This window comes from Anopheles bellator, chromosome 2 (genome assembly GCF_943735745.2).
Source record: "Anopheles bellator chromosome 2, idAnoBellAS_SP24_06.2, whole genome shotgun sequence".
Taxonomy (NCBI): domain Eukaryota; kingdom Metazoa; phylum Arthropoda; class Insecta; order Diptera; family Culicidae; genus Anopheles; species Anopheles bellator.
The window spans coordinates 45,199,919-45,225,489 of NC_071286.1; the positions used below are offsets into that span (position 1 = coordinate 45,199,919).

General features: G+C 48.5%; 1 protein-coding gene across 1 annotated transcript in view; it reads left to right on the plus strand.

Moving 5' to 3' along the window:
• The window catches only part of LOC131210419 (low-density lipoprotein receptor), a 213,555-nt gene that overhangs the window by 181,386 nt on the left and 6,598 nt on the right, over positions 1–25,571 (plus strand). Inside the window, exons 6-15 of the mRNA XM_058203662.1 lie at positions 6,383–6,609; positions 6,700–6,977; positions 7,590–8,141; positions 8,221–8,439; positions 8,518–8,662; positions 8,732–8,941; positions 9,010–9,208; positions 9,981–10,229; positions 14,718–15,116; positions 25,386–25,507. Of these exons, the coding sequence (XP_058059645.1) occupies positions 6,383–6,609; positions 6,700–6,977; positions 7,590–8,141; positions 8,221–8,439; positions 8,518–8,662; positions 8,732–8,941; positions 9,010–9,208; positions 9,981–10,229; positions 14,718–15,116; positions 25,386–25,507 (2,600 nt within the window). The remainder of the gene's footprint in view (positions 1–6,382; positions 6,610–6,699; positions 6,978–7,589; positions 8,142–8,220; positions 8,440–8,517; positions 8,663–8,731; positions 8,942–9,009; positions 9,209–9,980; positions 10,230–14,717; positions 15,117–25,385; positions 25,508–25,571) is intronic.

Consider the following 25,571-nt stretch of genomic DNA (forward strand, 5'->3'; position numbering starts at 1 on the left):
GTCAAAAATGTCAAACTTTACGATGGAACCATCAGATGGACTCACAACACATCAGTGTTGCCAATTCCCGAAATATAAATAGTGACCTTCGTACTAATGACTAATGTGACCCGATGCGACGCACGCCTGAAATTGATCTGCACGCGCCCAAAACCGCGCCACTGTTAATTTTATATTCACCGAGGGTCTTGAGTTTCGTTTCGCACGAAACAATTATGCCGGATGGGTTTGCCAAAAAAAGCTGGTGGCTGTTTTATGACACCTTCAACCGCCGAGGCAGGCTAGAGGTCTGTCGTTAAAATGTCACGTACTGTGTGTACTGTGCCGCTGCAGCAGCTGTTGGCGGTTGGCCGACGTACCGATGCTCGTTAATGATCCAACTTTACGTGAGTGGTATGCTTGCATGTGTATGGTCATTTGACCACCAACGAAAAGCTTTACGATCAACTCACCCACCCTTCGGACGAATGGTTTACGATCGACCCACTCACGACGTGTTCCAGCGAACCGCGGACGAGTTGCGAGCTCAGTGGCCCCGTTGCCGACTCAGACTCCTGATTTCGCATTTAAATATTGTCAGTTTTATAGAGAGAAAAAGTGAAGTCAATTTCAGTGAACCTATATCAGTGTGCCCAGCCGTCGTTACCGGATCCCAACGGACCTTCCAACGTCATTCGGTCCAGCTTTTGATTCAAAATAAATCTTGTTCAATGCAGCTGACAGCGAGCGATGAAGAACCTGGTCATAAATCAAACACGAGTAGCTACCACCGACCGAGCGGCCGACCGGAGAGAAGTGCTCGGACGTGTTTTTGGGCGGATTGAAAATTCTGGTCACAGAATTTGTTCCGCAGAGTGCGTGGTTGGATGGACGCTTCACACGGCACCCGACAGCAAACTCAAATGTCTGTCATCCATCGGAGCGTCCAAGCGTCGAAATCCTATCAAGCTTGACGATGCATTAACAATCAATTTATTATTTTACGATACCGCAAGCCACATGCGCCCGAGCACCGTTTCCAGCCGATCGGTGATGGGCTCGATTCACGGGCGTATATCGTGTAGTAGGGCACCTCCCCGGTGAAGGTGAGGCAGTGTTCATCCAACGCACACGTCCATCAACGTTAAAGCCTGCGACAGCAGTCGACGACGATGGCCCGAGACGAAAACCCTTAAATGGATCACAGACTCCAGGCGCTTCCGGACCGAAAACCCCGATTGCTCTCCTGGGCGATGTGTTCCCTGTCAGCTCAGGGGCTCCCGGTGTCAAAAGTGGACTCTCCACGTCACACACCCGGTGCTGAGGCTGCTCGGGAAAGGTAGACCACAACCCGTAAACCACCCTACGGTGCCTCTCAACTCGACCGCTCTTCTGCCTCTGCTGAACACGTGCGCCTATATCTATTGCGATCTGTGCCGCGATGCGAACACCATTGCAAAAAAGGAAATCAAAACCTGATTAATTCCCATCGTGTTGGTAGTCACCGGAAAGATGTATGTCAATTTTTTTTTATTGGAAAGTGACAATTTTTGGGATCTAACGTCGCCGCTGCGGTGACGGTGCTGATATCGGTGCTCGCAGTCGAAGAAATGGATCACTTCCCACGTACGCCCCTCGTGTGGTGTCTCGGTTGGGAATCTCTGCGCAGGATTGGTGTCAGTCGGCCGTCGCATGGGACATCAAATTTGGGCTGCAATTGCCCTACGTACTACCATTTGGTTGACAATAAAGACACAAATGTATAAATAGACCTTCCGACGGGGCCTCTTCTGGAAACGCGGGAATGATAACTTCCCGCCTACAGGCGACGCTATAGGTCCCAGCGCAGACCTTCCAGGAGACCGTTGACTGACTCCAAATGCTTGGTCTGGGGCTGTGGTCTCGCAAGCAGCAGCCAGCGCCCTGTCTGTGGCAGTTCATTTACGGTCGGCCTGCTTGTGGACGGCGAAGACGTTTCAAAAGACGGTCCACAAGGGAACGCTTTTCATACATTGTCCCTGGAAACCGATGGTTCCCAGGCTGGTGGTAATGGGATGATGATAGTCTCGCCCGGTCCCGGTATGGATCCTCTGCTCGACCTCGGGTTTTGTGGCTAGTATGTATGGAGACATTTCTTGCATTTCTTAGAAATTGCCACCACGCTAGTTTCGCAGTGGGCGAAGAAGCCACAAGCTATTTTGGATCGTTGGCGCCGGCAACATTGCTCATGTGTTACGCCTTTACGCTGCGTCGCAGTCTTAACATTCTTCCCGTTCTTTGGGAACAACCCCCTCAACTGGTTGTGACATGGTAGAAAAAAACTAATGGGCCACCAACGCCAGCCATCCAGCTTAACCTCTACCTGCTAGCTACCTGGTAGCCAAATCGTTCACTACCATTACGAGGCTTTGCTCTGAGACGCTGCAACGTCTCAGAGCACTGCTTCTGGCGGAGACTTTTTGTCATCTTCAAAAGGAATTTTCGAGCGGAAAATAAATTGCTTTCGGTAAAAAAAAAACGGTAGGAACTCTTGCCGTATAGTGAAGCTCGCTCGTCTTGACACCCGTCTTGGGCAACCAGAGCGCCCGTCAGAGCCGTCCGACCCAAAGACGCTCAGGCAAAGTAGCGAAAGAAAGGAGGTTTAAGGCTGCACCGCCGAAACATGGCTGTCGGAATGTTTAGACTCCCAATATGCCCGCCACCGGCACCGAACAACGTCAAAACAATTTACCCATGCAAAACCACGCCAACGAACCAGTATTAGTAGCTGCATACATGCCAGTGAACCTCGACCATGGCAGCTTTATTATACGGGTTCGCCATCACAAACTATGCAAAAGCATTGCGTCAATGCTACCCCAACAGCACTGTCCGCCACTGTTCGCCACACGCAACAAAAAAAATCACAATGGCCGCCAGTGTCATCGAAAGGCTAGCGGAAGCCGCCATTTTAGCTGGTCGAGTCGCGCAAATGGCGCCGACCAGGGATATTGGGACGGTGGCTCCACTGATCGTAAAAGCGCTGAAGTCCTCGTCCTTGCCCTCGCCCCCCGCTTGATGACGATTGTGTCGCGAAAGTGATATTCCCACGTGGAGCATAGAGTGGTGCCACTTTTGCATAGCAACGCACAAACCATCTGCGCTTGAATGGCGGTTGCAACCGTCGCGCCTATGGCGGACTCATCCATCTCTGGACGTATGCTGGCATTTGGACACTATAAAATACACTAGCGTCCGTTGGCATTGTTAGAATGTGAAGCTGGGTCCCTTGTGCTGGTTAACGGGAAAAACGCCGTCGTATGGATGCAAAAAATCACGTTCAACGGAGGGCATTGCTGGGTATATAAAAATAGGAGCTGTTTTATTTTGTTTTTATGTGATCAACATTTCACCATCAAGTCGTATGTAGTTGCAAAGTGAAGTTCACAAAATTGGCACTAAGCTCGGAGAAAAATCTGTCATCTTTCTCATTTACATTACATTGTAATTTTATACATATCAAAATGGATGTGGATTAGGCAGCGAAATCCGAACTCTTGAGTGATTTGCCAAAAAAACATAAAACTGTTTCAACATTTCGATTTCGATTTTACATTTACATAAACATAGTGTCCAAAATATAATGTTTGAAAACAGTTGTTATGGCTGAAGTTGTATACTTAAATCCACCATATTTAAATGTATAGGCAAAATGAAAAAATCCAAAGGTGTACGATATGAAACCCAATATTTGCGATGTTAAAACCATTTGTTTTCAGTTAGCTACGGTTGGACTGTTACTTTGCACGTTGTTTTGTAAAGAATAACAATAAAAAAACAAAAAAAGAGGAAACAACGCCCCACCGAAGTACTTCACAGACTCCACACCGTGATATTTGTTTAGGCATTTTCAATTTCCATCCCACGGGAAAGTCGGACTGAAAAGTCTGGCATCGCACGGGAAAAATGAGGTCGATGGTGAATGTATTATTTCATGTTGACGCATGCTAATATGGAACGTCCTTTTTTATGTAGCTTCGAATAAAGTCGCATCGTATAAAGGACCCCGGCAAGTCCTGACCGCCGAAGCGCTACAAGCTAATCTATTTATGAAATTTAGTTTCGTTTGTTTACATCGTAAGGTCGACTACCCTGGGATCCGGGAATGTGTAACGCTTATCATAGCCTATCCTCGACTCGTTTCGTTGGCCGATCGAGGTCACCTTGCTGCGGGTCCGCAGCCCACTTTTTGCGTCCGCAACCCGGCTGTGGTTCGGGGGTTTATCTCCTTTCTCGGAACGGCTCTCGGCTTTGATTCCCTACAGCACCTGCAACGCACAACGACAAGCATGGTTTGAGTAAATTTGAAAAATATATACAAAAGAAACCAAAATACCCAAGGAAGTGTTGTGAATAAGAAACAGTATTTGCGGCCTAAACCTTTTGTCCTTCAATTCGTTCTAAAAGCGTTACCCCTTCGATCGACCGATAATCGGCAGTGCCACCCAGAAACCGGTCGGTGGAAAATAAGGAGCATAAACTTGTGTATCACAGCGCCACGATCGGAGGGCTGACACATTATAATGTGCGAAACTTTGTTTTTCGCCCCGGGCCTCGTGGGTACTCAAAATGTTCGCCGAGCGTGCTGTAAATCGGTGTAACAAATTTTCCTCCCCACCGAAACTTCCGGCACGCCTTGTTACTGTAACAAAGTTATCGAAAAATTCGATTGTGTCAATCATTTGTCGTAGTTTGTGGTACCGTGGAACCGAGAACTTATGAAACTTCTTTTCTTTTTTGATCGTTTACTGCCAACGCTCGTTGCTGTGCAAAATGCGCGACCAGGGCAGAGCCAACGGAGTAAAAATGTGTGACACACTGCACACTATAGTTTGCAAGATTTAATAAACTTTGTATCCGTCTTCGAGGAAAGGGTTCCGGGTGGAACAACACTCTTTCACATTGCCAAAGGCAGCAACGACGACGACGAGTTTCGTAACTTGCAGCAAGGAGCTGACAAATTTCCGTCGCCCCGATATGCGGCTGCTCTCTTTGGACTGCACAAAAGACTCGTAACGTGGGGAGTTTGAAGAATAAGGATAACTCCAACTCCAGCTCAACTCCTACGCTAACGATACAAGTGGATCCGCATTAACTGCAGCAACCGACGGCCACCGCCGGATCACGACGGTGGCCCGTGCGCAAAATAGTTCGCGGACACTCCCCGGAAGAGATGACACCGTAGATAGAAACATTGTTTCCTGACGGCGATGAGCCCTTCGCCCTTTGGGCAAATACTACGCTCAACTTCTGAGCAAACTTTAATAAAATGTTATCATTATCTAGTTGCGCACCGCTCGCTCCGGGCTGCTCTCGTATGCTTGATGAACCACTCTTTGGCCTGTGCTCAAATCACGTTTAAAAGTTGTCTTAAATGACACCGATTTTCCTTGGCCCAAGCGATTCCTGAAGCAGCGATGGTTGCGTGAAACTTCAGTCGTGGAAAATGCTTGACTTCGAAGTTTCACACAAAAATTACGTTTGTTGGCAAACCCACGGTGCGTTCGTCCATAGCCACGCCGGCAGGTCTCCGTTCCTAGAACGAAAACAAAGGTTAAATGATGAAGGGGTCAGAGGGACTACTCGATGCGAAAGGTGCAGTAATTTAATTCAATAAAAATTTTCTCTGTCATTTTCCCATAATGTTAATAGCTATTTTCCAGTAGTTGGAGACCTCTGAATTAGTTGAAACAATGTTTAGTTTGTCTTAATTTAATGGGTGGAAACCATTAGAAACTTATGGCTAATAAATTGGTTATCAAGTCATTTTCAATGATTTGTATTTAGCGAATGTATCTACAATCTGCAGTCATTCAATCAGCATTCTAGCAGTCCGCTTTTACTTTGTTCCTCGACGTGAGAAAATGCTTGATGTACTATCATGCAGGACGGCACCGCCGAGATGTCCTCCGAGAGGTCCTGTAGATCAACTCGAATGGAAAAAATCAATGCTTTGACTTTATGTTTGTAATGTATCCTTTAATTTGTTTTGTTTTTTGCAACCTTTCAAGGACGTCTGTTGGTCTATCAAACTTTTTGGTAAAAAAAACATGGAGAAAAGTCTGAACAAACGCATCGGTTTGCAAATTTATCGAAAACATAGATTTCTTAAAACTTCCTCGGTTGACACGGTCGCTGGACGTTTTTAGCTGCCTGACGGGTACAAATGAATTCCCCATCATATTTGTTAACGAACTGTTAGTTGACAATCAAAATTGAACTTCAACACAGACGCCTCGCTCAGTTATTTGAAATGCCGCACAACATCGAAACAGGGCAACTCATTTTAAGTTGCTTTTTGCATTGAACTGCTCAAGAGGGAGTGAACATATTTTCATCTCGTTCCACCACATATTTTCTGTAGACGAAACGTGCCGATCTGACGAGTTCACCTGCGCCAATGGCCGCTGTATCCAGAAACGTTGGGTTTGCGATCGCGACGATGACTGCGGCGACGGAAGTGATGAGCGAAGCTGCCAGCCGACAACATGCGATCCCCAGAAGCAGTTCTCGTGTGCCGAAAACTACTGCATCACCAGCAAATGGCGCTGCGACGGCGAAACCGACTGTCCAGATGGTTCCGACGAACGGGTATGTGGACTGCCGAAACTCCAGTTTTCCCACCATTGCCCGGAATGAATGACACATTTGTGCGTTATTGTTACTCCATTAATCCACTAGGGTTGCGCCAGTCCGCCACCGCCAATAGCCAGCACCTGCTTGCCGATGGAGTACCAGTGTAATGATCGCGTGACTTGCATCCATCGTAGCTGGATCTGTGATGGGGAAAAGGATTGCCCGAAAGGTGACGATGAGATGTTGCCCGTGTGCAGCAACGTCACCTGCCGGTCGGATCAGTTCCAGTGCAAAAAGGATCGAATCTGTATCAACGGGCACTTTTACTGCAACGGCAAGAAAGACTGCCCCGATGGCAGTGACGAGCTTAACTGTGGCGGTAAGTTGGAACATTACATAGGATTCAAAAAATGGATTAAAACGCATTAATGTAACGCTCGTAAATAGCGGTTGTTTGGTCCTTTTTTATCCACTTCAATCTGTGGATTCAAACTGATTTTCTCAAAAAAGCTTACCTTTTTTCATTTCGAAATTATTAATGAAGTGAGCTCGTACCGAGAAATTATGCAAGGTAAAGTCTCAGGAATGCTTTAGCCGCACGTAAAATTTACCTGACCTTTAAATTGTTCTCGGTACACCAGAGCGATTAACGCATTCTGCGAACAACCTTGATTTGGAGCAAAAGTAAGTGATCTCAATCAATCTATCCGAAACACTCGTAGGACTAGGTCAAAATCCAACCGAACCGCAAGACTTGGTAGACCAGAATTTTGACTAGCCTCGAGAACTAGTTCTACCTCCAAGAAGTGCACCAGAAAATTGGCACATTGGCACTTGAATAAGTTTTCGATTGGTGCTTGCATTTAAAAATATGGGCATTTAAATTTAACATTAAACTTTTTGAAAGAATTTACAACAAAAGTAAAGATGGAGTATGTTAATAGCAATACAAACGCAGTGCTATAGTCAAGTTATTTGTGTCCTCTAACAGGTAGCACAAACAGTGCGAAGTGTAACAGCAAGACGGAGTTCGACTGCGGTGGCGGCATGTGCATACCGCTGTCGAAGGTGTGCGACAAGAAGCCCGACTGTCCGATGTTTCAGGACGAGCCGGCCGACAAGTGTGGCAAAAACGAGTGCCTCGAGAACAACGGAGGTTGCTCGCAGCAGTGCGTCGATACGCCCGCCGGGTACTACTGCGACTGCAAGCCGGGCTTTAAATTGTCCGACAACAAGACCTGCGTCGATATTGACGAGTGCGCGGAACCCGGATCGTGTTCGCAGAACTGCACCAACGAGATCGGTACGTTCAAGTGCGAGTGCATGGAGGGATACCTGCGCGATCCGCGCGACCACACGCGCTGCAAGGCCACGGAAGGGCATGCTTCGCTGCTCTTTGCCCGGCGTCACGATATCCGCAAGATTTCGCTAGACCACCGTGAGATGACATCGATCGTCAACGATACCAAATCGGCAACGGCACTCGATTTCGTCTTCCGGACGGGCATGATCTACTGGAGCGATGTGTCCGAGCGGCGCATCTACAAGTGAGTGCAGGGCGGTGGCCAGATGATTCCTCAATCATTGGTCTTTAATTTTCTTGTACCGTTCACTCACATCTTCTAGAGCACCGATTGATGAGGGCTCGGACAAGACGGTCGTCGTGAAGGATCAGCTGGTTACGTCCGATGGATTGGCCGTTGACTGGATCTACAACCATATCTACTTCACCGACATCAAGAAGTCCACCATCGAGTTGACCAACTTCGATGGCAATATGGGCAAGGTTTTGATCCAAGACGACCTCGAAATCCCACGAGCCATTGCTTTAGATCCAATCGAAGGGTAAGTGGCTGTCACCAAGCTGTGCTGCCCCGGATGTAAGGGGATTCTTTAACGTCTCCATAACGGGTTTTTCGACAGATGGATGTACTGGTCCGATTGGGGTACGACGCCGAGAATCGAGCGTGCCGGTATGGACGGAACTCACCGGCAGGTCATCGTAAGCTATGAAGTCAAGTGGCCCAACGGCATCACCCTCGATTTGGTTCGCAAACGAGTTTACTGGGTGAGTTGATGATGATGTCAGATACATAAGGGTACCCTTTACCAACTATCCTCCAACACACACATACAGGTTGATGCCAAACTAAACGTCATTTCGTCTTGTAACTACGATGGCTCCCAGCGTACCGTCATCCTCTACTCGGCCGACTACCTCCGGCATCCATTTTCGATCACCACCTTCGAGGATCACATCTACTGGACAGACTGGGACAAGGAGGCCGTCTTCAAGGCGAACAAGTTCACCGGCAAGGACGTGGAACCGGTGACGGCGATGCATATGGTAATTGCATGCATAAACGTTCACCAGCAACCTAAGTCTACATAGCCTCTCCGCTATCTTCCCATTAGCTTCAGCACCCGATGACGATTCATGTGTACCATCCCTACCGACAGCCGGACGGTGTGAACCACTGTCAGGCGGTGAACGGCCACTGTTCGCACCTGTGCCTACCGGCACCCCAAATAAGCGCCAGCAGTCCGAAGATCTCCTGCGCGTGCCCGACCGGCCTGAAGCTGATGAGCGACAGCCTTATGTGTGTTGAAGACGGTAAGTGCACGGATTAGTGTTAATTAAGGCATCCATTCCTCCTACAAAGAAACACCTACCAACACAGGGTGGCAAAGAGGACACTTTGGCCGCTCGAAGGTCAACGTGATAAGAAAAACAATCGACGGGACGGAAGCCACGGGAAACCATCAACAGCTCCGACGCCTCCTGGCAAAGCGATGTCCCGTCAACCACGGCGTACATCACGTTTTATTTATTCATGTTCACTTGTTTGCTTGTTTTGCGTTGTCTGTTTTTATGTGTTCGCTGTGTGTTCGTTTTTAATGAATTTTAAATATCCGCCGTCGGTGCATTACCACGTCGCGGGGACATCGCTAATGGAACGCGCAGCTTCAGCGTTCAAGCGCCACCGGTCTGTCTATTGTTGTCTTTTGTTTTATCTTTCTGCTCCGTTGTTCTCCCTCCGTCACGCGCCAGTTGTGTGCCGTTGTTGATTTATTTATAAGTTCATTTTATGTTCCGTGGCGATTTTTCGATTTTCCTTTTTGCGTTTTATTATTTTATCTATTTTTTTTTCTTCTTTTCTTTTCGGTTCCGGGCTCCGGTTCGAATCGCGTCCCCTTGGGCCCTTGCCACCCTGGTCTGCTGTTATTGTTACGGTTTTGCAATCCGCTTCATCGGGTGTTCGCACTCTGTGTGTCGTGCAAACTACGTGCAAATAATAATGTGCGTTGCTGGGTGTCGTGCACCCGGGTCTAAAATCCGGCTCCGAATAAAACGTTGAATAAAATGGACTTCCACCCGCGGTCAGAGAGCCAACCGGACAGTAAGGGCGACGACACGGAAATTGCGGAACGGCAGATGAGCTCACAGGAGCTCGGTAGCAACAACGGTACGAACAGTAGTCGTGGCGGTGCCAACAAACACATCGAACACCACTCTAGTAACCTTTACGATAGCAATAAGGACATCATTGCATCCTCTGCCAATGCTTCATCCTCCTCCAACTCTTCATCGCCATCCTCATCCTCTAGCTCGCACGACGGCAGCCGGCGCAACTGTGAGTATGGCCCACGGTCGGGGCCGGGTGTCGCCACTTGCGCGACACTGGCCGCGACTTCTTCTTCCGAAGCGCACTGTCTACCGACGTTCGACTGTTCGACCATTGCGGGGAATAATGCTTATTAAGCTGATCGGTGACTGCCGCAACCAGGGGTTTCTGGGTGACCATCCCGGGAATTTGATGAGCTCTTTGGTTAAGGATGGATGACACAATGACCTGCGCACCGTACTACTAATTACTGGTGACGATGGGAGCAATTGGTTTTCCTTGGATTTGGGCACAGGAATTAAACCACCAGCAAACATTACCGATCACCCACCGTCTGGGGCGGGCACCCTGCGGTGTGTCCAACATTCACCTCACCTCAGCAACTAATCACTAATAACTCTGACGCTCAATTACATCATCATCGATGGAGGTGCAAAAACTTTGCACCGCCCATCGAAACCGAGGAGCTAATGATTTGGGCTTCGAACAGGCAACCACGTGGGGACCCCCCGAGCCCCAGCTACGGCAGAACTTTGCTGCCAAAAGCAAAGCGGAAGAACCAACCGTTTGGACCGTTTGCTGGAATCTTAATTGTAATTAATAACCCCTCGCCTCACGGTCTGTCCCGGCCGGGCTACTTCCGGGCTATCCGGTGCAATCTTCCTACGCTAATTTTCCCCACGGGGCTTGTTACAGATTACCGGGGCATACGAGGCATTTCTCGCGTAGACCTCGTGCCATTCAGAGCGTCCAGCGCGATCGCGTTCAGGGCCGTGTCTTGGCTAGCAACTAGCACATGGCTGTAGGACCACCGGACCACGCCGGCTCGGTGGAAGCAAAAGGACGACCGAGAAGAAAGACGCGCCGCGCCAAATTGAATCATAATTCCCCAGAACATCGCCAGAATGGTTTCTGAACTTTCCGCTTAATTGTTTGAGACGTTCTTTCGTTGTGTTTTTGCTTCGTTCCAAGAACTATCCCCATAAAGTAGCTCCGAAACTACGTGAAAAGGGAAAGCCCTCGGTGCGGGGGGTTCGGTGCGTTAGAAGAGCATTAAAGTTGAGCTCTTTCGACGGCCAAGGACCGGGATGGTGCCTGGAATGGAATGGAAAGGAGGAGCACTGCGCTCTCCTGTATTGAGGCACTTCGAAACCCTCGGAAGAGTCCCGCTGGGCCCGGCGATTGCTTTTACGTGCGTTGCTTCGCACGCGCTGAATGATTAATCATTCTTTTAATAATTCTCTCAACAGACTCTGACAGCGGCACCCGGCTATGAGGCCCCAAAACAAATTACGGGGATTGACTAAACACGGTTTTGGTTGCTGTTACTGCCTCCGAACGCCGGAGCGCAGCTGGGCGTTTTCTCGCGTTTTTTTAGGTGCCTGTCTCTGCTTTCCGCTGAAGTGAAATAAATAATTTATTTGAACTTCAACTCGGATGGATGATTAGCGCGCAGCGGTGCATTAATTTGGCCCCGACCGGACGCTCCGGGCACGGTTCCGGGTGTTGAATAAATTATCGGCGGTGGGCTGCAACAACAACGCACAGCGAAACCCGAACCGAAAAAAAACCCAGCGAAAAGGTTAAGCCCATATTTATACACGATCAGCACCCACACACAGCCACCGGCCATATTCAAGCGGCGACCCATAAATCCACTTATTGAACGCCATCGGAGCATTATGTTGCCACCCTCCACGGCCGCCAGCCCGTTGACAACCGATTCGAATCAATTTGCAAAACACTTACACCGAAGCCCGTGCGTGTGCGTGTACCGTGGCATGTTTATGCCACGTATTTATTGTCCGCTGCAGTGCAACCCGATCGGGCGTTTACACTCCTGTGGCCGACGCCGGGAATGAGCTTTTAACGTTATGGTTTTATGGGTGGATATTTTATTGCCCTCCTCGCCTGCGCCATGAAAGCGTGCGTAAATGTTTGCTCAACAACACGCGTGATTTACGCGGTGCGGTGCGATTCCTTGGCCGCTTAGCATACAACATTATGCAAACCTGGCGTGGCCTTCACAGCGTGCCGGGCTGCACCGCGCCCGCCACACAGAGATGAGCAGTGCGCAATGTAACGCATCGTTACGCTCCGTTCCGTTTCGCTCCGCCGGGCGAAGGACTTTCACGCCACATGGGACGAATACCAAATAAGCAAAAAAGAGAGAACAAACTGGATCTGGCAGCACTGGTGCTCCCGGATGTGGCGGGTCAAAGCCTAGAACCGATCATAAAACAATCGGAACCAATCGGGGGCCGCAAATCACGGTGGGGCAGTCACATTGATTTGCGTGTTTCACTAACCGATACGGCCACTTCCGGTGGTAACATTCAGTTAAATTGACTCGGGGGCCGGACGGGCGGGACCGCGATTAGTGGGGCCTGAAATTGGCTGCTAATCTAATGTTAGGTTGTATCGAAAGTTATGATGCGTTTTGTTTTGCCACCCTGTTGTAATGTTTATCTCTCGGCGAGTTAGTTTCTAAGAAGGATCAGGCAAGCCTCTTATACCAGATAGTAGATAAACCCAAAACGATTTTAAGTTGTGCTGAAACGTTCTTCTTAAGGAAACAACGAAGAAAGGACCTTTGATTCTTGGCGTTTGCATTTAAATGTTAATGTTAGGTTACATATTTTCTATCTATCTTACAACCTCGATCAAAAAGATCCCGGAATTCAATTATAAAATGTACGATATCTGGTTATTGCCCAACGCACTTATGCCAACGCTTGGTCCAATCATCAAAACAATTGAATTCGCGATGTTTGGGGTCTCCATTTGCGATTTTTGCAAGATCCACAAGTTGTTCGTCCAAATATCCTTGCGTTTTGAACGTATTACTTCTTGTTTTACGTTTTAAACGTATTGCAAACACGCAAATATTACTTCTTGTTTACTATCTTACCTTGTGTGAAGACTTAACATACTTACGTAACTTTCACAACTGATGATTCAAATTTCGTAACTTTCACAAATGATGCCAAATTTTGGTGGGAAAGGTGCCACACGACGATCATTCCGGGAGCATTTTGTTTCTTATACGATGGTACATCTTAAAATGATATCTTTTGTGTTGAGATTGCATTATTGCAGAATGCAGGAAAGAATATTTCTCCACTACGCAGACTTTGTAGTGAGGCGCAGATAAAAAAAGTAATTTTAATATAATAACCACAAATAAGTTTACCATAAAAGCTTAGTGGTAAGAAATCAGTAATGCAACTCGTATTAAATTTTGAAGGCCCAACCTACTCAGTTCTGTTGATTCGAAAGTTTCGGCCATCACCCAAAGGCTTAGCAATCACGGAACTACTCGTAACAATATTTGGAGGGCTGAAATCAATATTGGAAAACAATCCATCAAATAACTTTCGTGTTCGCCCAACACCGTTGCTACATCCGCCGATCTCGCCCGCCGATGGGAGTGAGCTAAAAAAATGCCGGTTGATTTATTGGGGTCCATCCATCTTCAGCCACTGGAACCGAAGCCCGGACCCCCCGGCACTGGCAACGACACATAATTTATGTCACCCGCCCGAAATGACACCTAAAACCTACACCACCACAGGTTCCGCGCAATTATTGCCGCGGACCCCAATTATAAGCGCGCGGTTCGCGATACGCGCACCACCTTCCGGAAGTGCCAGATCCCGATCCCTGCCCGACCTGCGGATCGGATTGGTTTGTTGAATTAACTTCCCGAACTGTGCACACACATTTAACACGCGTGCCGATGGCTAATGTGAGGCTAACCACCAGCATCACCGTCCATCCATAATTTGTGTCATTTATCGGGTCACTATCGGGTGTGGAAGGTGGGGCATTGTTTTTTTGCCCTCCGTAAGCCATTTGATGCGCCTGATTGGCGATCCACTGGGCCGGAAGTCCGCTATCGGCTAGTGCCGCCGGCGCCGGGAAGGCAATTTGTGAATTACGGCGCAAAATTAACTTTCTACCCCGATCCGCGCCACGGATCCACCATTGGCCCGCGCTATGCTAATCAATTCGAAGGCGGCCTTCCGAAGTAGTCGGCCCGTTTCATGTTGCAGTGATTTATCTTGCGACCCTGCGGGCCCGCAGCGTACCATCGGGTATCGGCTGGCCAACCTCACAAAGTTTGGCCCATAAATAATTACCCAAACTTCCTCCGGAGCGCTCGGCACCTGTGGTCCCGGGTTCCAGGCTCCCACACGGACTCGTTTCACCGTGGCTAATCGTGTCTGATCGATAGTTCAAAAACTCAGCTGCGTCCTGCGAAGTTTGTCTTCCTTGTCCGTCTACGCCGGTCAGCAAAGTCACGGAGAATCACGCAACGGTGGTGCATCTGTGACGGAGGTGCATTGGCCACAAACGGCGCCACAGAAAGTCAACAGTCACGAACCAAACATAAATATGCTGACCCATGCTTTTCTTTCATGCTTCCACTCCATCATCCATCCCGCATCCGCTTCATCTCACGCCCATCTCGCGCACGGTGGTGGTTCCGCACAGGGCAAACGACCCTGACGCTGCCCGGGCTCAGTCCGCCGGGCTTGATCCCGGTCCGGACCAACATCACTAACAGCTTGCACCTCACCGCCATCTGCACCAACCTGACGCGTGTGGTCGCGATCATGGAGCGGCTCCGGTCCGTGAAGACGGTCCGCGACCGGGACGCTCTGGTGCGGTCCTACATGCACCGCGTCCCTGGCTCGGACGGAGAGCAGCCCCGCTACTCCTACTGGGAGCAGCGCAAGCGTTTCAATCTGCTCGAAAACCTCTTCCCGCCGGGCCCGGCCGATGCCGAGGAGCGGGCCCAGGCCGAGGCGGCCGCCCAGCATCGGGCCCTCTACGACAACGAGCTGGGTGCCTCGCTCGAGTACGTGAGGTGGCTTTGCGAACGGTACCGAGGTAACGCCGTTCCACGTGCGTGTTTGTGTGTCTCTGTGTGTGTGCTACGAGCCACCCAAGGTGTGGTTGTTGTGATTCTGTTTCTGTTCTTTCCACTTTCGTTCGTTTGGTGACGCCAGTCTGTTTGTGCTCTAAGTTCGACCCGAAGTATCTAAGTGTCGTAGGATTCCAATATACTAACTACTAACCTGGGGGAAGTAGGCTGAGGAGATTCGCGCTATGGCGCTAGTAGCCAACAGGTCATTCTAGAGTCTGAGGAAACTATCGAAGCTGGGGTTATACAGAACCTTTATGAGCGCAGTACTCACATACGCATCTGAGGGACGATGGAGAAATCGTGGCAACATCTACGCCTCGCCAGGCTCCGGGCTAGCCATGTCATGTCAGAATCAGTCCGCAAAGTCTCCTTAGGCCGTCCAGAAGGACAGAGGCTCCGCTTGAGATGACTGGAGTGCTTCAATAGGGACGCAAGAGCGGCCATTATCGATAGGCCAAGACCTCTCGGTGGTTGTAGCAGGATAAGTAAATAACTTGGAAAGGCTTTTGAAGTTTGAAACTATTTTTCGTCCTTCCGTATGCATCCTTCCGTTCTGTCCATTTGTCCAACTCGTGCATTTTCGAGTTATGTACCAAGTGTGCAAGTTGAAGTTGGTCGTTTTTTTCCGATGAAGAAAACGCACAATTTTCAGGAGAAAGTTAACTCTTTTTTTTCCAAGTAATCACCGTTTGAAGCTACACATTTCATCCGTTGTTCACGCGAATTGCGGATTCCATTCTAATAAATTTGCGACCTTTTTATATTCGGCGAAGTGCTACTCTGCAGGCGCATGTTCCATTGAAACGGCAAGTAGATAATCTGACGGAGCTAAGTCTACAGAACAATTTTTCAAATTGCCAAAACCATCTCTCACTTGCTTTCATTACTGGGGCATGTCTACCCCAAGCAAACGATGTTCTTCGACTTCGAAATAAAATGAAATCTATTCCGAAATTGAAATGAAAAAATGAAAAATAAGCAACCGCCTCAAACATCAACCTAATACATTCAGCTTACACACCTCGTATGCCTTTTTGCTTTCATTATTAGTTTCCGTCTCCTTGTTAACTATAATACAAAGAGACAATTAAACAATCAATCAAAATGTTGATTTAGAGATGAGACTGCCAAGGATCGAACGGACGTCTTTCGGATTACGAATGGACGGGCCACAGTGTGCTCTTAGCTAGATGATGTTTTTTTATTTGTTACTCCACAGACTATTTACTCCCATTTGCTACTCACAGACCAGGGTTTTCTTTAGAATGTCAAACTCTTGTCAAACCACTTTAAACATGTCTAAAAGTGAAATCGTGAAACAAAACGTACAACACTTTCTTTGATGAAGATCCGAAGTTTTTCGGCAACTCTCTAACTTTGACCAGAGTCTCAAAACGGAAAACTCTGCTTAGGTAACAGTGACGATCCGACTTCCAATAGTTGTTTCATGTTTCGCCGGTAAATCGAAACAATGCGTTTTCCACTCACATGATCTATTTGCCACACTAGCCCATGATACGATTATGCCACAATTTATGGCCTTAGCATCCTAGGAAACGGCCAGAAGGCGTACACAGCTCGATGTGTACGACTTCCCGCTATCCGTTCGGTGCACTTCGCATAAACAATGTTTTCCACTCCCAGCTCCAAGACCGTTGTACCTTTCGGCCTTTTGGCTATTAAAAATGATTTCGGTGTTTTCTTTCTACCGCCTCGCCACCACGCTAAACGAGTGCGATGAGCTGATGGAAGGGAGATTGTATAATGCGTGTTCAGTCAGCCGCCGACGTGTCGATCGGACGGCCGTTTGCCCCGTCCGGTGAATCCTTCCCTTTGGCGAGTGAGCTACCAGGCGCCTCCACCGAGCGGCTTGCGAGAGGATCTATTTTTGTATCGCGTGTACAAAGTTTTTGTACATTTTTCACGTTTCTTGACTTGTGCAGTGTAATGCGTCTTACAAACATCACGTGGATCATGCTGAAGCACAGTCACGAGCGAAAAGGTACACGCGGAAAGCCGAAACGAGTGAGAACGAGTGATTGAAGATGAAGTGGATTACGGCATGAATTTGTTTTTTGCAACACTTTCTTGCAAACGAAGCACGTAATCTATACCCTTGTGACGTCAAACGGTACCGTTCGTCAATTTATTAGTTTTCAAAAATTCCAACATCGAGACGCGCCAGCCTTTTCACCATGGCCCTGATCGGTCCCTCTGCAATGCACTCTGGGTGTGAAACGTAAATAAATTAATCACGATTTTCCGCGATTGGCGAAAAAACACCCGCAAACCGAGAGCAGATTTTTAATTGAATGAACCACGGTAATAACGGCAAAAGTCGCTGCCGGTAAGTGAGTGGGAAAATCCTTTGTAGTGTAACTATTCGCCGGTGCCGGCGCGTTCGTCCCGATAAGAGGGCACTGGCATGCCTCGGGCTCGACACGTAAGCCCGTTAAGTCAAGCACACCAGATCCGGTCGTCCCAACGATGCCACAGCGACCGGAATGCCGCTAGGTGAATGAGCGGAATATTAATTAAAAGATTAAAATTCCGGGACTTTGACCGCACGCGGTACCGACAGCAAATGCAAAAAAATAACAAATGCATCGATCGCAAAATGTGGCGATAAATTGATAAAGTGTTTCCGTGTACCGTGTCCGGCTGCATGCTTTTTGTTTCCCTTTTTGGTGCGTTTTTGCCAACCCGCGATGGCCGCTTATTGATATTTTATTTTCAATTAGTGCACCGCCCGTACTCGGCGCGATAAATCCGGGAATTAGCATTCGCCGTGGTTTGATTGATGGTTTGTCGCGGTGTAAAAACCAGATGCGCTCCGTATGATGTTTACTTTACATGGATAAGCAGCCACAAATGGTGGGGTAAAATAAAGGGCGTTCCGGCAATGTCAGACCGAGTCAGGCGCGTTAAAACCGATGTTACACAACATGTTTTCACGTTGGTCATTAAGTAAAACATCTTCGCCAACGATTCGGCAGCGATGGACTGGCGTTTGGAAGGATGCCAACGAGCCATTTTAATGTACACTTGAGGTTTTTGTAACAGTTCAGCCACGTTCATTGCGATCTTAATGCCGGGTTGAATACCTTTTCCAATAAATTCAGCGCTTCGCAATTTTCGATTATACAACCAACCACGGTGGTCGCACTTGTTGCACTGTCCACAAACGGGTTGGCCCCATAAACCACCGGCCCCAAATGGAACAGTTAATTGGAAGTGCGCAAACCGACCGAGCTCGAAACGAGTTTCCCAACACCCAAAACAATGCGCCGAACACCGGGCAATGTGAATTAACGGTCAAATTGGAAGCCAATCCCGAATCGGTTCATTCCAACCGATTCGCCAACCACAGCCTGGGGGTTTGGCGAAATATTTATCATTCCTCAACCATTTATTAATTAAAACTTTGGCCGGTCAACGGCTTGGCCGGTTGGCGAGCTCCGGGTCGCTGTCGGTGTCAAAAGAAATCATACTCGGTGTTTGTGTGCTCAGCTGCCCCCGGGAAACCTCACATTCCAAACGCACACAGCGATCAATAATTCAACCGAAAAATCCAATTATCAGCAAAATAGGTGCAAATACCGCATTCTAGTAGCTGGCGACGACTATAGCGCCCGGTGCAGGCGGCTCAGACCATGCCACAGGCAGAGTGTGGTTAGGCCAATAGCAGCACTCCATATTTCATTCGGAAGGACAGTTCTATTTGTTGCAGCCTGCACCACCATCCGGGACCGGTTGGCACGGTAGTTTCGTTGTTTTGTTTCTGTTTCCTCCTTGCGGAATGGTCAGGATATCCTTGCTGATTCCATTGCCCATTGCCCGTCACACAAACAAAAAGCCACTCTACTTCGGTGAACTTTGTCCACCGTCTGGATTGCGGCCCAGCCACTCCCGGTAATGGTTCCCGGAGAATGGACAATGAAGTTCATTTCGTGCGCCGGATGATCATCCCGGAGTCAAGGTTTTTCCCGACCGGCTCGAGTGTCTACTGCCGCGCACGGTTCCGGGAAAGTGTTAGCTTTCCGGAATTGTAGTGTCTCATTTTCAAATTGGCTTCAAGAGAGCTTCTCCCGGAAGCTCTCGGGTGGTTTATGTAAGACATCCGCGCAACTTCCGGCCGGGAAAGCTAGGCAGGTGTGCCTCAAAACAAGGAAAAACCGTCGTCTCAACGTCGAGCTACAAAAGTTTAAACCAACCAAGGATTTCTGGATTTCTGTTTCGGTTTCGATGCCCGAACTCTACGAGCACAAACATTACGTTTTATGGCCGACAGCGTTTCCGTGTCAGAGCTACGGGCGCAAATTTGCTCCGCACTTAAAAATGTAGGCTTCAAGAACGACGGCTGAAAGGAAAGCGGCTGATGCAAATCCTGTGTCCTGCACTTTGCTCCGATTTCCACTCGAGTGACGATGAGGAGCCGGAATAAAAGTAAATAGACGCCGAACGCTCTTGCGTTGGAAAACCGCAACACAGGAAACGCACCGAAATGTGATCGGCCCCGAAGGTGCAGGGCCGGAATTGACGCGGGAGAAAGACGCGATCGTCTTCTCGGATACCCGGATGCGGATCTGTTTGGGGCTTTAATTTCCGGTCCGGCGAGCTATCCGGTGCGGAGTGCGCGAAATGGAGGGTGCCTAACGAGTACCGGAAGCCCGACCCTACTCGCGGGGCTCGTCCCTCGCCGGAAAAAGCCCTACTCCCCGCACTTATCCCAGTTTCGGCGTAGAACCGGATCCGAAAATGCAAATACGCCCGAAAGCTGCACCGAAAGTGCAATTGTGTGATGCCAGGACGCGCCAGGACGCATTGTTGGCCGGCGTGGCCAGACAATAAAAATAATTTCACCTTTTAACCACAGTTGCCAACCAATTTTCCCGGCGGAAGTTTTGACTTTCTGGTGCCGATGCAGATTTTGGCCGGGAAAATTTCGCCTTCGCGGTTGGAACGTTGAACCAACCTCAAAAGACGATTATGCTCCGGCAGTGTCTGTGTATATGTGTGTGTGTCTGAGGTGCTGCCATTCCGCCGCGTGATGATTACCGTGATTGCCGAGCGTTTGATTCGCAGAAGGAGCGCGCGAGTCCGGTCGTTAAAAGTTGGCGTTGGAAGCGCAACTTTTTGATGTAAGTTTTATGGCACGGCACGGACACGCACCGCGCTTCGCCCCATCACGAACGTCTTGTCTGCGCCTTTCGCATACGTAATTTTCCTCACCGTTTTTTTTTATCGCTGGCCTTGGTTTGCTGCTTCGACAGCCGTGTCGAGCCGGCCCGAGACCACGGAACTTTCCAGCGCGACAGACGGCTTCTATCTTGGTTTGCCTAAATGTGTTTCTTTTTATGAAAAAAATGATGCCAACTCACCTTGTACAGGTTTTGGGCCACGAACCCGGCCATGGCTGACTCCTCTTGCCCTGGCGCACTGATAGTGGCGTCTTGTGTTATTTATGATGCGCGGGAGCGCAACATAAGGCACCGCCGTCGGCCATGGTGATGTCTTTCGAATTTGAATTCTTTCCAATCACTCGTCGTTTCGCTTTGCACCGTTTTTAGTTCGGTTCGCGGGAAACTTACTCGTTCTCGTTCATCGATGCATCCGAGCTTCAAGTTCGTCGGGCAGAGGGCGTTTCACCGGATGTTGTTTCCTGTGAAGTTTGACCACTAATGGCACCGCTGTCAGAGTTTTAACGGTGAATTTTTTTGTGTTAAAGTGACAGTTTAGATACCTTTCTTGGAGTAAAAAACTCAGAATCGGAACACGCTCTACTGCGGTAGCTGCTTCACAGTGAAAGTAATTATAAGAATCATTATGAATTTTCAGGTAAAAGATAGAAAAGAATGAAGCAATGAAACGAAGCAAAATTACCGACGGTTCGACTAAGCATGTTACAAAAATCGAACTAAACTGTTGATGCATTAAATTTATTAGATCTCAACAAACACATATAACACAAAATGCTACCAAAAATAATTGAATCTTGCTGTTATGTCCAGCAAGAATCTAACCAGAAAGCAACCAGTAAAATTCAGTAAAAACCCAATCAAAGTACAAGTCTTCTCCTTTAAGTAATGTATTTACATTCCAACATAGTCACCGTTAACCGTTAAATTCTCGCAACAAGTTGCAAGTGCTTGCATTCCGTCATTGAAAGATTCTTCCAACTTGCTCGCTCGACCCCATGACACAATAGTTGCCTTCACTTCATTGTCCGAGCTGTCGAATTGGTTAAAACTTCCGGTTTCTCAGAGCCTCTTCAGTTGCACGCGCTTTTTCGCGCTTTTTCCGCTTTTCCTCTCGTTAGGATTCACCGTGTTTAATTCGCGTTTACTTCCTAATATTACTTTCAAACACCCCGAAGCACCTTAAACTCTTCCTGGTCGTCTTCTACAAACAACCTTTCCTTTTTTTCTTTTTTGTGTGCCCAACTTTCTTGACAATGTCTCTTGAATCGTGTAGAGTTTATGATAAGGTTTCCTCTGATTTCTTGTACTAAAAGTTCGTCCCGAATTCGTAAGTTCTTAATCCAGTGAGCGATTCAGAAAAGACCTTAAACATCAAACTATTTCCAGTACTAAACTTGTTCCGTTTCGCAATCCATAATTGCCGTTCATTGTCAAATCATTGTGCATTCAAAACAGATGTGATTCGATTCGAAACCGTGATTGGTAAACCAATAACTCTGACCTGCAGCCCTTCACTCTTTGACACGCTTCTCAAACCACGCCGGCGCACTTAAACGTGTATTACTTCCTGGCAACATTTAGCGCAAAACTAAGCACAACGCCAACCTGCGTGCTAAATGGCGCTTCTTGCTGAAGCATTCCATGCGCAAACGGGGCAGCCTTTTCTTATCCTTTCCGTTCCTTCGCGTTCCCCGGACGAAGACGGGGGCCAAGAACGAATACTGTTGATCCATCATCCAGTGCCACGTCGCGGGCACGCTCCCGGGCGGCGAGCGCTCTAATTGACGAGCTTATTTCACGGCACGGCGAGCCGGAAATTGTGCCCACGGTCCCAGCTGTGGTCGACGACGGTCGAGCAGAAGACTTGTAATCTCATTATGGATATTGCTATTTATTGGGTGCGGTGTTGGCGCGCGGGACCCACGACCCGAGAGAGCCGCCGAGCGAGCACTAATCTCGGGCACTTCCGCCAACGCCACGTAAAAGTTGCGTACAAAGTGAATAATTTGTTACGCTGCCAAAAATGGTTCCGCTGCCAGTCGCGGCCAATCCACCGTTGCGCCAGAACGGTAATTTGTGTTTAGTTTTCTTTTTGCTCGTTGCTTCTCGTTCTCGTGGTGTCAATCGGGAAATCCCACGGCATGGATCGGGCCCAATGGGCGAATAAATTGGGCGACCCAGCCGAGCCGCCGGAGCCACCTACCGAAATGACCCGATGAACCGTAGCACACCGCCGCCGCTACTGCTGCCGGTGGTTTCGGTTCCGGGCGCACTGGTCAACGCGAAGAAATCGTGAACCGCGACCAACGCGATGGCGTCGGCCGTGGGCCAAAGAAATCCCTCATGCGTAGAATTGCTTTTGGACTTGTTCTCCCAGCGTGGAATTGCCTCAAAAACCGGGGGAGTCATTTCGCATTATTGATGGTTCCACCGTGAAACGTCAGATATGCTGAAACCGGCTGGAACGCCAGGCTGGGTGAGGACTTCCGGTCCGGCGGGACCCCGGTTTTGATTTTTAATTTTTGGTCCGCTCGGCCCCGTCGTCGGATGTGGTCACGCTGTTCCGGCCCAGCCGGCCGCAACGTAATTTCTGCCTTCAGCGGAGCATCGAACCGGAAGGTGGAAATAATTTTCCGACCCCGGCCGCCCCTCCCTTTTTTCCTGGTTCGCCTACCCTGCCGAAGCCAATTCGGTGGCGTGGTGACTGGAACCGGATGTACCACATGTTTATAGAACCAACTTTTTTTTTGTAATTTCGTTTCTAACTGTACTACTTGTCCAGGCTAAGGATTCACCGGCGCACTCCGGGGAGTCAACAGTGACAGGTTTCGATTCCAACGACGATGGCTTCGCCTTTCCGACCACTAATTCTCCGAAGGCCACAAGCCTCGGTGGAGGTCAGAGTGGCGATTTCTTTTCGATTCGCATTTAAGGCTTTTCGTGGGACGTTTTAGATTCCGAGAAAAGTGTGCTGATTTCGATTCTAATTAAAGTTTTCGCGAATCTTCGGTCAATCGGTGTTTATTTATCTACTACGTCCTCCACACGACATGATGGCCTTCTCGGAATCCGCACAACACTGACCGTCCGTCCATTTTGTCCTTCGCCACCGTGCAGGGTGACGTTGCTAGCTGCTGGAATGTTGAAGAATTTCGTTCGCCTGGATGTGCACAATATTTATTGCCACCGAAGCGAACGATTCCCAGAGACCGATGGGGCCGATAGGTATTTGTTAATTAAAATTTCTCGAAAAGGACCACATTCAACTCATTAAGTCAAAAGTCCGTGATGAGCGCTGTGTGTATGGTATTACGAACGTATTGAGAGTTCGCAGAATTAGCCCCCGTGGCGTTCAGCCTTTTCCCGAGCGTATCAAACGGTCTCAGGCTTTTGAAAATAACCACCAAACCGTCCATTCGAATCAACGTGCTTACTCATTGTGGCGTACGATGAACATCAAACTAAGGAACGAACATAGTCGTTTGACTAAAACTCCAGAAAAGCCTGTGCTGATAGTTATTTTGTTGAAACAAATTACATTCATGAAATTCACAATACATTGTTGTTGAGATGTTAGTAACAATTTTTCTAACAGCTGCCGACGCCTTCTATCTGAGCTCGTACTTGTGATCGATCGTTTCTATTGTGACTTATCGTCAGGCAAAAAAAAGGTGTTTTATATTAAATCTTTTTAAAGCCGATTTTTCAACTACTGATCAAAGTTTTTTTATCACATCCAATGCCATTTTTAACGATGATGCAAAATAATGCATAAGAGTTTCATCATTTCCTCAACCATCATCATCCTTTCAGTGTTGGGCTTGCAGTAGAAATCTGAAGTAGATCACACTGAAACGGAAACACGGCTCTGTGACGAGAATGGGCTTCTTTTCGCTCCGTGTGCACCGTGAAAGCGAAACCATGTTTCCCGGGGTAGGTCCCACTATCGGAACGTGAAAAGCCGGAAAAACTGCCCTTCCCTTTTTTTCTGTTGCCTTGCTATACTTCACGTGGATAGTCGAATATGTTCCACCAGAAACATATGCAGATTCATGGAAATCTCTACTTTGTGGAATTTTATCAAGCTTACGGCTCAATTTCCGGCAATTGCTATGCTGGGCCCAAAACCTTCTTCAAACGCTGCGTCGAGCAAAAACTAAAAGAAAACACCGGCTTTCCAGCGGCGGGGAGAAATTGAGTGAAAATTAAAAAATATATTCATTCCCTAATTGAACTTAATTATGATCTATAAAGACAATAGACAGCACGAGGCATGTCTTCTCCCACGGGCCGCCGGTCAAAGCCCTGATGAACCGCGAGCGTTTCCGAGGGACGCTTTCGTGATTAACATTTTATACCAAGTGGGCGGCACTAGTGCTGGGGCTCCTTCGCCCTTGGCCACAGTGAACCAGGGACCGGGCGAAGGAGCAACACTAATGGTTTCCATTACTGTCGTTATTTATGCCGCTTTTTAATATGTTTCCTTCGCTCGGAAAGTCCACCGCCAAGATGCATCGACACCGTTGGACGCCTTTGCTCTCCTTCTCTCTCTCTCTTTCAGGACTCGGCGACTCAGTAAAAACATCCATAACCTGGACCAGTTCCTTCGCGTCCTTCGCACGCCCATCGCTCGGACCATTCACCATTCCATAAAAAGTCACCGACCATTTCGTAGTCGCCCACGGTGGCCACATTCTGTTCCCTCGCCTCTAATCGTTGGCTTACACAGTGACGTCCATACTAACTTCCGGTGTTGGTGGTTTCCCGGTTGCCCCGATTGTCTCGTTTCTCGTCCCGGTGTTTGTAATTGTTCTAACAATCGCCAAGCTGACCCATACTTACTGCGACGATATCCTGACCCGATTCCTGGCCCCACCGAGCGTGGTTCTACAGGACACCATGCTCAATTTTAATCAAGACATTTCTAACATTGTTCCCATTGTTTTTTTTTCCTCTTTTGGTTCATCGTCCTATTGCTGCCCTTGCCGCTGCCGCCGGATTCCTCCTGTATTAAATGGATATTTATAATAGCCACGATGCGAAATGGCACCGATGGCACAATCATCCACCCGGGCGTGGTCGAGGACGACTCGGGCCAGGTGGCCATCTACGCCATCGTCATCATCACGGGCGTCATCTTGTCCTTCGCAGTGGTAAGTGATTTTTCGCCCGCCAAACCGAGCGAGCATAGCGATTTCCATAGCGGTTCCTGTATGC